Below are 12,112 nucleotides of genomic sequence, written 5' to 3' on the forward strand. Positions count from 1 at the left end.
CCTTTATCGATTGCTACCTGCCCTGCTGGGAGTCAGGGCAGGACAGCATCTCTTCCTTTCCACTGTCAGTTGACTTAGCAGATGGAGGTTAGTTGCTTCCGGCCTCTGCACAGACCATCTGAGAAGCCTGCCTTGAAGGAGGAGTCCAGCTGAAAGATGACCAGAAGTCAGGGTACCCCTGTCCTCACCTAGGGTTTGCCACTAACATTTGGCATCCTTTATCTGTAAACTGAAGAGGTTGGACTAAAAGATCCACAAGGTCCAGTAGAACACTGATGTTTTGCTGTCCCGTACTGGCCAGGACCCTGTGAGCCTGGTGTAGTTTCACAGAATGAAGTGACTATGGCTTTCTGTTAATCTTAACCTGTGGTTGCTAACTGGTGGTCAGATCTGGCGCGTAAGTGTGTTTTGTTTACACTCCCTAGTGTTTTGTAAGTTTTTTGTCTTCTATTATTCTTATTAGTTGTTGTCAACACTTTAAAAATAGAGTAATTTCTCAAAATCGCTTCTGGCTTGTCTTGAAAATTCTGTGCCTGGCAACACCTGGCCCTTACTCCTGCATCGCAACCTCTTCCACATTGGGCATGTGCCGTTAGGTTCCCCAGGCACACATGGCCCATTTTGCTCATTTCCATCCCTTCCTGGCCACCCTAGAAGTTAAAGTTTGCAACCCCTGTTTTAAATTTTCTCCATATTCTCTGAGTCCCACAGGACAATGATGCTTTGTAAAGGACACATATTTCAGCCTATTTGCGCTTTCTCTGCTGCTTGGACTGGCTCCAGGAGGGTGGGTTTGTTGGGCACGTGAACTGTGGATATGCCTATCTGGCTTGTTTATGAATGCAGAAGGTGGGAGGAGAGCCAGAAGCTCAAAAGCTTGTCATGTTCTGGAAAGTTCCCCATCGTTACAGCTGCATTACAGATGTGCAGAAGGTGTATGAGAGGTTCCATGTGAACATCTCCATGCATCAGGAAAGATGAGACCAAAAGAAAAAAAACATGCTGTGGGGTTTTCAAGTGTTTTATTTTCCCCTCTTCTTCTTACCCTTATTGTCTAGGTCCATGCCACAAGCGACGAACGGGTGGCTGCTGCACTCAGCTGGGCTCCCTGTCAGCCCTGAAGCATGCTGTCCTCGGGCTCTACCTGCTGGTGTTCCTGATTCTCGTGGGCATCTTCATCTTAGCAGGTAAGCTCACCCTTTCCTGTCGTAGTCTTTAAGGATGCAGCAGGAGGTGTGTAGAGGGCTAGAGCAGATGAGAACTGGAGAGCTGGAGCCTCTGCTCTTCATTTCCACAGTCATAAGCCCAAACACTGCCTCTGTCACCGTGGAAACCATGAAGGAGGAAGCTGGCTGGTCTTTTAGACCAGCACAACTCTTGGCAGCATTGTCCATTTCATGTGGGATGAGGAGTTGGCAGGGGCTATGTGATCTTGGGAAATCTCTGAGTCTAGGAGCAAAGACCTAGCTGCTCCCAGTGGCTTCTTACTTTTCCCACATCATTGTGTGACTTGCGCATCTCACTGGCCCTCCCTGGAGCTCTGTGCTGTGGTTTGCATAGAGCAGGCTAAGACCCTTTTCCTGGGGTGATGAAAATGGTCATGAGACATTTTGCTCCTGAGGCTACTCAGTCATAATAAACCTGCTGCCCTTTTGCAGTTACTGGGGGTGGGATGGGTTTGCCCCAGTCCAGCTGGGTTCTTCTCCCCAGTTTCCATCTGCAAGACAGGCTGGTCATATGCTGGAGTTGGGAGCACATTCACTAGCAAGAAGATGCAGAGCTCATGAACTTAGAAAGGGATCAAATGGAGGACCCCCATGCTTTGAGCAGCCCAGCTCACCACTCACAGGTTACTCCACTGTGATAGAGGTGGTGAAACAGATAGGGACAGAGGTTGTGGTGGTCTCTCCTGACTCCCACCCAGAGGGAGAGATGCACAATTCTCACCTTTCTCAATGTAGGTATGTATGTGTTGACAAAGGAAAGCCAAGGGATCCGTTTATTTCAGCCTCACCTGTCCTACATGAGTGCCCTACTTTGTGTCAGGTTTCATGCTAGGAGTGGAGTCACAGCTAAATAAGACCATGGGCTTCTTTCAAGGAACTCCCAGTTGGGAGACAAAGCGGAGGCACACAGATAGAACCCTGTCCTAAGGTAGAATGTGATAGGGATGATGACGGGGACTGTGTGTTGACACAACAAACGCTGTGGTAATCTAGAAGAGGCGCACGCAGTGGAAGTGGGTGTGGCTTGGAGGGGGGTTGGTCAGAGCAAGGCTGCTGGCCAGGCTGAGATGACTTAGAGTGTCAAGGGTGGGGTCCTTGAGTTAACTCTAGGACAGGGATCTGGAGGTTAAGCACTTGCAGATGACCCTTTGCTGGAAATCGTGAGGCGGATGCCCAGGACCTCACTGGTCTTGTCTCACTTTCTGTCAAGTGAGCATAGTCAGCTGGGCCCGTGATGGGATGTTCAATGCTGCCTTCACCTTCAGGGTTCTACACGCAGGGCAAAGGGCATCATTAGGGGTGGTGTCTGTCCCACCATCCATTGACCTGGGGGTTGGGGGGGGGGCGGCCAACAGCAACAATGAGAGAAAATCATGAGTCATCTCAAGGACCCAGGGATAATATCCAGCCAGAGGATGATTTGAACATGTTCTTGGGCTGCTCAGTGGGAGATTGGGATCTGGGTTTTGTGGTCTTGGCAGCCGCAACCATAACAAATTTCCAGAATTTTTGGAAACTGTTTCAGCCCAGCAGGAAAGCTAGGCTATGGTATTACAATCTCTCTGCTGAATAGGAACTTTTAGGTGACAGAAGAGGGTCTGGAAGAGAGAGCCAGACAGATGGGGACCCTGGGGCAGGTCTCTGGAGCCTGGAAGGCCTGGACATGCATCATCCCTTGGGAAGAGAAGACCTGCCAGGGAAGGAAGGTTCTCTTCTGGTGCCTGGAGGGTTGCCATATGGAAAAGAACAGGCATGTTCTGTGTGGCCTCAGAGGGTAGAAGTAGACCAATGGGCGGATTTTGTAAGGAGACAGATTCCCGTTCAAAACAGAGGAGAGTTCCTAACAAGTAGTGCTCCCTGGCATGACGCAGAAAGACTTTTCTTCCGGGTTAGTCAGCTTGGAGGTTGAATGGGATTTATGATGACAGCCTGGACGTTTCAGAAGGGTGGATGGAACATGGTTTTCCAATCTAACCAAAATGTTGCCATGCTTCCTGAGCTGTTCTGTGTGGAAACCTGGGGACGATATTGGTCATTATGACCACCTTTGAGCCTGAAGTTTCTGGGTACCAGATTGCCTGTGTGGTATGACAGTTTGGGGTGGATAGAATTAATCTGATGAAACAGAGCATCATACTTTGTCTCTTGGCTCTGTGCCATGGCCACTGTCCCCTCCTCAGGTTCTTGTCTGGAAAATCATGTGGGCCTCTGGGAGGGGTTCAGTGAGGGTGGCCAATGAAAAATATAGTCACCAGCTGCCTCTCCCCTAGGGAGGGGACTTAGGAATGTGATAGACAAGTCTATGGGTTTTTTTTTTTTTCAGCTTAGGATATAGTTCTTTTTTTTTTAATGTTTTTTTATTATATTGTTAGTCACCGTAAGTACATCCCTGGTTTCTGATGTAAAGTTCGATGATTCCTTAGTTGAGTATAACACCCAGTGCACCATGCAAGTCTATGGTTTTTTAAGGAGCCCCTGCCTGACCTTAGGTAGGAAGTTTCTTCAGATTACCCTGACTGAAGACCTCCAGTGATTCTCCTTTTATGAAAATACCGATACAATGGGGAGATTCACGATTCAGTGTAAACCAGAGCTCGCCTGGCCTTCTGTTAGGAGTTCTGCTGTGGCTGCTTCCCCATCTTGGACAGAACATGTTCTTCTTTACCTGCTGAGGTCACCTTGCAAGAGAGGTGCTAAGGACTGAATCGTGCCCCCCTCTTCCAATTTATATGTTGAAGCCCTATCCTTCAGTCTGATGGTATTTGCAGGTGGGGCCTTTGGGAGATTATTAGGTCATGAGAGTAGGGCCCTTATGATGAGATGAGTGCCCTTATTAGAAGAGACAGGGAAGGGAGAGGGAGAGGAGAGGGAGAGAGAGAAAGAGAGAGAGAGATCTGCTGTGTGAGAACACAGAGAAAAGGGGTCATCTGCAAGCCAGGAAAACAGCCCTTACCAACAACTCAATCAGCCCACACCTTGCTCTTGGACTTCCCAGTCTCCACAACTGTGACAGATAAACGTCTGTTGTTTACACCACCCAGTCCGTGGTATTTTGTTATAGTAGCCCAGACTGACTAGAGCCCTGACTGAGACAGGAGGAGTTCTGTCTGAACCCCTCTCAGACTTCAAACCTCCTTGTCGACACAGAGCTCATGCATCCTACAACTGGATGACAAAATCATCCACTGCAGCCAAGTGCCATGTCTGAATAACTGACTAGTAAAAAATGACCGGGGGACACATGCATGCTCTTACGTGTTTCAATATTATGAAATTATAATCTAACTACATAACAATTTTACTCTTATAAAACCTCACATGAGACTTCTCTCAGTTCCTCTCTTTATCCAAGTATTTGAAATAAAAAGCAAATACTGTACCTCGTGTTTATGCATCATCCTGGCTTCCCCTCTCTGACCCAGCCATCGGGATTTAAATTATTTTCTCAGTTGGGCTTTCTACCCACCACCTACCCACCCATTCCTGACCAACATCCTCTTAGGCACTTTCCTGATATTCCCACAATATCGCCAGGTTCTATGCACACAGCTTCCCAACATCTCTCAAGGAGGCTGCACCCATCCCTTCTTCCCACCCCCACATTCCTCTAAGACTTTCTGTTTCTTCAACCCATGGTTTATTACCTGGGCTGATGGTTCCATATTATGTTTTTGTTCTGTTCCAGTTTTGGACAGTATCGACCATCAGGCTTAAGTTCATGAACAAGACAGTTGAGATTGGATGGTCATGGGGTTATGAGGTCCTTGGTCCAGCACTTTAGGGTAGATGTGATGGAGTGAAAGTGTTAGAGGAGGTTCACTGTTATACATGACTATTCTGGGACATCACTGTGGTGATAAAGGGTGGTCATGAAGAACAACAATGTCTACCCTTCTCCTGTCAAGACATTACTCAGGAATTTTAATTCCTGCTGTGAAAACATAACAGCAGAAAAGGGAAGTGCAAACATCTCGGTCTCTGATTTTGTGGGAAGCTGGAGTTTTATGGCAACATAGACTACAGAACTGGAACAGAGAGAGTTCCTGTGAAATGGGTTAGGTTAGGTATTGTGGGTTAGGATTTCAACATATGAATTTGGGAGGACACAAATATTCAGTCCATAGCATGGGAATAAAAAGAATCATGAGATGTGATTCCTACTCTGGGAGGGCTTAAAGTCATAAGCACACATACACATTAGGACAGTGTGATGTAGCTAATGCCACGTGCCAGAGGAGCGTCTGCTTACGCAGAGGGTCTGACTCCCAAGAGCTGGAGTGGCTGGACAGAGCCGAACACCAAGTGATCCAAATGTCATTTGAACCAAGCACCCTTTTTTTTGATCACCTCATTCCAAACAGTTCTTTGACTCTGCAATCAGGGAACAGTGTGCTCAGAGACCATATGCATTTATATGGCAGTTTACTGATTTCATTATGCATCTCGGAATTAAGAGCGTGATGCCCTTGGACTTTGTTGGGACCACCTGTTTGGAAACAGTGCCATGAAATTCCCCCCTGTGCTCATTGTAGGGGTGCTGTTGAGGACTTTGTCCATTCTATTACACAACGTCGACACATGCAGAAATCATTTTCTGTCTTAGTTGCCGAAGGAGGTATGCTTGCCTTGAAGAATTAGTTTGTTTTCACCTTAAGGAGTCTGTGAATCTGAAAGTAATTAAAGTTGTTTTCAAGAGGCAATTAATGCAAATTGAGAGTGAGCTGTCATCCCATTGCAAGATGTATGAATTTGAAGGTAATTAAAATGAAAACCTGGAGACAGATCTGTGGTCCACCCGTAGCTACTGTATAGAATTTCCAGAAAGCATTTTTCTGTTAGACTCCTTCCCACCTCCATTTAGCATCTCTCACCCGTTCTTCTTTTATCTTGTTTGCATCTACTGTTACTGTATTTTCTGTATCCGTGTAAACTGCCTTAATTCTTTTTGGAACAAGGAAGGGCATTACACATAATTTAAAAAAAAATTCTGCCTACTCTCTTCAATTCTGCAAATGCATGATGTTTTAAAATATGCAAATGATAAGTGAATGAACGAATGAATGAATGATGACAAAGACATGGAATCTTGGAGGGGGATCTTAATTGTGGGGGAAAATAGGATTATTTTAGGTTTAGTCAAGTCTCTAAATGGCATGGTAAATACGGAATCACCATTCAAGGACATGTGACTGGTGGAAGAAGTAAGTGTATAATTAATTATATTATTACACATACATCATAGTATATACTGTGTTGGCATTATAGCATTTAGGGAGAATAGTAAGGCAGGCAGCACCATGCAGTACCGTATACTGAGTAATGCCATGGACTTTGAAGACAACCTGGCTGGGTTTGAATCCCCTCTTCTCCCATTACCAACTATGAGACGTTGACCAAGTTACTTGATCTTTCTGTACTTGACTTTTGTCATCTGAAAATGGCGAAAATAAGTATGCCTGGCTCATTGGGTTGTTATGAGATTTAAATAAGTTAATATATCGAAAGCGCTTTGAAAAGTGGCTCCTGGCACCCAGTACACACGCTAGAAGGAGTACTACTGTTATTATAGCAGGAGTACCACCACTACTATGAGTATTATTACTCTTGGTTTTTTTCCCTGGTTTGCAGTCAATTAAGCTTGATAGTGGGAACTGAGAGTCAGGAAAAGCTTGGATTTAGTCCCAGCTCGCCCATTAACACTCCGTAATCTTGGGAAAAATCAGTCTGAACCTTAGTACACTCCTTTGTAAAGTGAGCAGGTTTGACTAGGTGAGTGTTTCCCAGACTTTTTAACCATGACCTACATGAATGAATTTCACATCACAACTAGTTCACACATCCACTCATAACCTAACTAATCCTAAATGTGTGATGGATGCTGATGATTTTCTAGTCTATTCTATACTATTCATTTTTTTAAAAAAATATTCATAACCCATATGTTCATGTCATGATCTGCAGATAAGATACAATTCATAGTCTGAAAAACAACGGGCTCTGTGTATCTTTTAACCATTCTAAGTAAACAGCTACAGATAAAGGCTTTGAGGGGAAACTTCTGGGTTCACATCTGGCCTGTGCCACTGACTGGTTCTATAATCTTGGGGCAAAAAATTCAACCTCTCAAATCCTCAGTTTTCTCATCTATCAAAGGGGATGACAGTGGTATACCTACCCCGTAGGGTTGTTGTAAGGATTAAATTAATGAATTCATGAAAACTCTTAGTGCCTGGCACATAAGAAGTACTCAGTAAATATTAGATATCATCATCATTATTGCTGCTATTTAACAATATTGTTTTTACCATCATCATTAGACAATCAGAGGAATTTTGCCGTCAGAACAGCAAAGGGTTAGCAGCCTGCTTGTTTAGACTGAGCACCCAGTGGTTTTGTCTAAAAACAGAGAACTTGGTGTGCTTGGTGTGGTGAGAGGGCGTGCGCCCATAGCCCACACATTTCTAATAAACCCACAGGGGAAGCCTAGAGCTTCCTAGAGTCTGAGGGATCCTGGACTTGCCATGACAGTGCAGGGCTCAGTATGCCAAAAAACAGGATCGGGTTTCCAGCACTGCATCTCCTTAGGGGAGAGAGGGAGCAAGATAGCTCCATGGGCCGTTCCCACCCTCAGCTCCAGGGAGCTTAGACTTGGAAGGGGTCTCAGAGGACATCCTGTACGACCTCCCTCCCTCCGGGGCAAGAATGTCCCTCCTGACTTCCCAGACAGATGAGGTATTGCACATCTACTGAAGAGCGGCCGCGAGTGATAGAAACTCTTGCCCAATCTTCCTCAACTATCCCACGCAGGCTGTTTCTCGCTCCTCTTGCAGGACAGCTCATAACAACGCTCCCTCCTCATCCTCATGGCTGTTCTTCAGCGAGTTGAAAAGAGGCTAAGCAAGCCTCGTTCTTTCAACAGCGGCTCTTTAGATCTGGTTAGGAGACGTTCGTGTGTGTGTGTGTGTGTGCACGCGCGCCTGTCTTCACATTTGCCACATGATACTGAAATCATCAGGTTATGTACTGCTCCCCTTTGTAGTCCGAAACAAAGCGCCTTCGTGGTAAGGTACCGTGTCATGTTCGTCTTCATGCTCCCAGTGCCGGACATAATGCTCTGCACATAGTACATCCTTAGCTCATGTTTGGCCTCCATGTCATGGCCAGCCTCCCTCTCCATCCCTACCAAACAAGCTCCAGGTTTCGTGGAAAACAAAATTAGACACAGCACTGTTGGTGTGATCTGGCCAGGGCAGGGTGTGCTGGGCTGTGGCTATCTTTGATCTGGACACTGCACGTATGCTGATGTAGCCTAAATTTGCACGAGCCTTCCTCGTGCTGACTCACAGTAACACACGACACCACATCCAGATGATGGGATACTATGCAGCCATTAATAATCATGGCCGTTCGCCAACCCCAGATCCCTTTCAAAGGAAATATCGCCTAGTGGGGGCTCCTCCATCCCATGGCAGTTCAACTGGCTTTTGTTGGTTTTGTTGTTGCCTTAACTTAAATGCAGATCTTGTTAGTAATCCCAAGTAAATGTCATCACACCGGGTTCTGCCAAGTATTGCAGCCTGTTGGATCAGTTTGAATCTGAATTTGGACATCTGTCATTTAGCTTTCCCTTTCAGGCTTGTGTCATCGGTCACATCTGAGCCAGTATCCCAATGCAGTCTCCATTCCATAGCCTGCTGCCACGTGTACAGGATATGACCAAGGGCACACCAGCCCATGCACACATTTTTTTGTCCTGTGAGGTGGGATCACCTCAAAGACTCCCCCACCAGCCTTTTTCCTTCAACCTAGACCCCACACATCTGAGACACTACCTTTCCCCCCCCCCGCATCCCACCTTGGCTGTGTGAGCCTTCCCGAGCCATCAGCACTTCCCCAGAAGAAGGGACCCCAGACTCTCCGTAGCTCCAGGCTAGTGGGAGGGAAAAATAGGAAGAGAATTTTGACATCCTGACTTCTCCACAAAAGATTCCATGACCCAGGATGAAGAATCTGTCATACCTCTCTTACTTACGTGGATGCCTCTGACCACCCCTAAGGTGACGGAAGTGGGCATGAGGGAAAGTTCCCTGCGAATTTGACATTATGTTCTCTGGGTCTTCATTCAAACTGTTACAAAATAAGGTAGGACAGTGCAGAGGACCTATCTCAGCTACATCTCCCTGGAATCCTTCCTCTAGACAAAGGCCTAAATCTAGCTATTGCCTGTTTTTGCCAATAAAGTTTTATTGGCACACAGCTGTGCTCATTCATGTATGTATTGTCTATGGCTGCTCTCGTGCTGCAGCGGCAGAGTTGAGTAGTTTAAACAGAGACCACATGGCCTAATAAGCCGAAAATAGTTTCTTCCTTGCCCTACAGAAAAGGTTCGCCAGCATGCCTTTAGGTTTATACTGACCACTAAGTAGCCTTTTAATCTTTCACCTCTGGATTGTGCTTTATGGTTTTCAAAGAGTTTTTGCATATGATATATCATCTAATTCGCCTAACAATTGAAGGAATCCAGAAAAGAGTTCATAGCGAATCACTGAAGAAAACTGAGACTTAGAGGAGTTGTGCGTGCTGGCTCATGGTCCCACAGCAGGGGAGTGGAACCTGGACCTCGGATGATAGGATTGTGTGAAGTCAGCACTTCTCTTACCCCAGTCTCCTGCCAGAGGCATTATCTATGGTCCAGTGGCAAAGCATCTGGGCACTGGAGTCAGCCTGCCAGTTTATAAGTCTTGGCTTTCCCACTTACTGTGTGCCCTTGGGCAAGTTATTCAAGCTACCTGAGCCTCAGTGTCCTCATCTATAAAGCAGAAGTGATAACACTCCCCACTTCTAAGTGTCATGATGAGGATGAAATGAGTTCATCCATGGAAACTACTTATAATAGGCTGTGGCACGTAGTAGGAATCATCAGTGTTTGTTAGGTGATTATAACTGAATGTAACTCTCTCCAGCAGTACCATAATCCAGCCCTCATTTCACCATGCTGTACAGGAAACATCAAGAGAGACTTGTCAACTGCTTTGAGTTCTGTCCAAGGAGCCAGGATTGGAGGAAATTTTAGAGGCACTGTGAACCCAGATTGTGCTAAGAAAATGAACTTTCTTATTTAAGCAAAACTAGATGGGAATGGGCTTGATTTAGTCTTTTGCTTTCTTCTGCAACTTACATTTCCCTCGTCATGACTCAACCTTTGTACTTTCAAAACCTGCCTTTCAGTCTGCCTTGTGGTTCTATCTTCTGGTTGCATGTGCCAGACCTATCAAGTAGATGTTGTCACTAACTGATGGCTTTGAGCTTGGGCTGGGATGGAAGCCGAGCAACTCACAAGCTCTTGTTCTCCACCCTGTTGGAGAGAAGATATAAACTCTCAACATTTCTGTTAGGATCTTGTAGGCATTGTGCATTTTCTGCCCCTGCCCAAGGGCTTAGAGCTCTCTTGCATCAAATCCAAAACCGCAAGCATTTGTCGAGAGCCAGTAATGTGCCTGGCGCTGAGACACCAGGAGATATGAAGAGAACTAAAGAGAGGTCCCTGACATAAAGGTCTTACCAACAGGAAGAGCAGATGTGAAAAAATAAAAACAAACAACCCTATAAAACATGGTGCAGTTCAAAAAACAGATGGTTTAAAACAAGGCAAACCTGAATTCAGACAACAGCTTGATCACTTATACGTTGTGATCTGGGGAAATTATTTAATCCTCATTAAAAAAAGCAAACATTAAAATGGGGACAATAATGATAACTTGCCAGTATTGTTGACGATTCACTGAGCTAACACATAAAGTGCCTTTCACAATGCCTGGCTTATGCCAGGGGCTCAATGAATGTTTCCCTGTAAATTTCAAAAAAGAGGTACTAACATATTCAAAGAAGTTCTGATTTAATTCAGGGAAGCAATCCATTGGTCTCCTATGACGCTGTGCTCCCACCTGCTTCACCTCTAAATCTTGGAGTAACTAGGAGCTCAGTCCTTGGCCTTCTTCCCTTCTTTGACTGAGCTCTCTTGCAGGTGTGCTTCATCAAATTCCATCATATTTCATCTCTGTCCTCACTACTAACTTTTGCCCCAAATCTCAGACTACCTACTTGTGCTGTTCCCACTTGGTTAGTTAGTAAGCATCTCAAACTCAACATGTGGACAGAACTCTTGATTTTACCTCCCAAAATTGTTTCTCCCCAATTCTTCTCCATCTCTGTAAATGACACCATGATCTGCCCAGTTGTATTAACCAAACACCAAGGTATCCTTCCAGATTTCTCTCACCTGCCTCCTATGTTCACCCCATCAGCAAACCCTGATGGACCCCATCATCTCTCACCTGGACCCCTCCAACTGCCTCCCAATTGTGGAGAGTTACCAAATAAAAATACAGGATGCCCTGATAAATTTGATTTCAGATAAATGATGAATAATTTTACAGGCCCAAGAGGAAGGATAGCAAAGCAGAGGGTTTCTCACATAACCAGCCACTCTCGAGTCTGTGGGGACACTGGTGGTGGTGGTGGTGGTGGGTGATGACCCTCCCTGTCTCTGTCTGGTGCAGGAGAGGCTGGTGGTGGCCCATTGCTGTGGCCTCCAGATAGATGGGGTGTTTGGTCTCATTAAAATAACTTCCAGGTTCAGTGCTGCCTTCCATTTCTGAGAAGTCCCTCAGAGATGGGAAGCCTGCCTTCTTGGCCCCAACTGCCCTTCCAGCTGGCAGCCCCATGCGGTCTGTTGGCTGCCACGCATCCCCAGGCTCCTGCCCTTCCTTGAGCAACTTTGCAAGAGCCCCACATTCCCCGAGATCCTTTTTAGAGCAATCCAAGGGATATAGGGAACTTAAGTAGGTGGGTGGGAAACCCCTTCCTGCAGTCCCATCCCACAGCCT

The 12,112-nt window shown here is 45.9% G+C and overlaps 1 protein-coding gene across 2 annotated transcripts in view; it reads left to right on the plus strand.

Moving 5' to 3' along the window:
• SCARA5 (scavenger receptor class A member 5) overlaps window positions 1-12,112 on the plus strand; it is a 117,547-nt gene that overhangs the window by 25,417 nt on the left and 80,018 nt on the right. For both annotated transcript variants that reach the window (XM_045774121.2, XM_045774122.2), the window contains exon 3: window positions 1,059-1,187. In XM_045774121.2, coding sequence (XP_045630077.2) covers window positions 1,059-1,187 — 129 coding nt within the window. The remainder of the gene's footprint in view (window positions 1-1,058; window positions 1,188-12,112) is intronic.

The sequence above is a fragment of the Ursus americanus genome, chromosome 13, assembly GCF_024610735.1.
Source record: "Ursus americanus isolate L20-20 chromosome 13, mUrsAme1.1.p, whole genome shotgun sequence".
NCBI classification, from domain to species: domain Eukaryota; kingdom Metazoa; phylum Chordata; class Mammalia; order Carnivora; family Ursidae; genus Ursus; species Ursus americanus.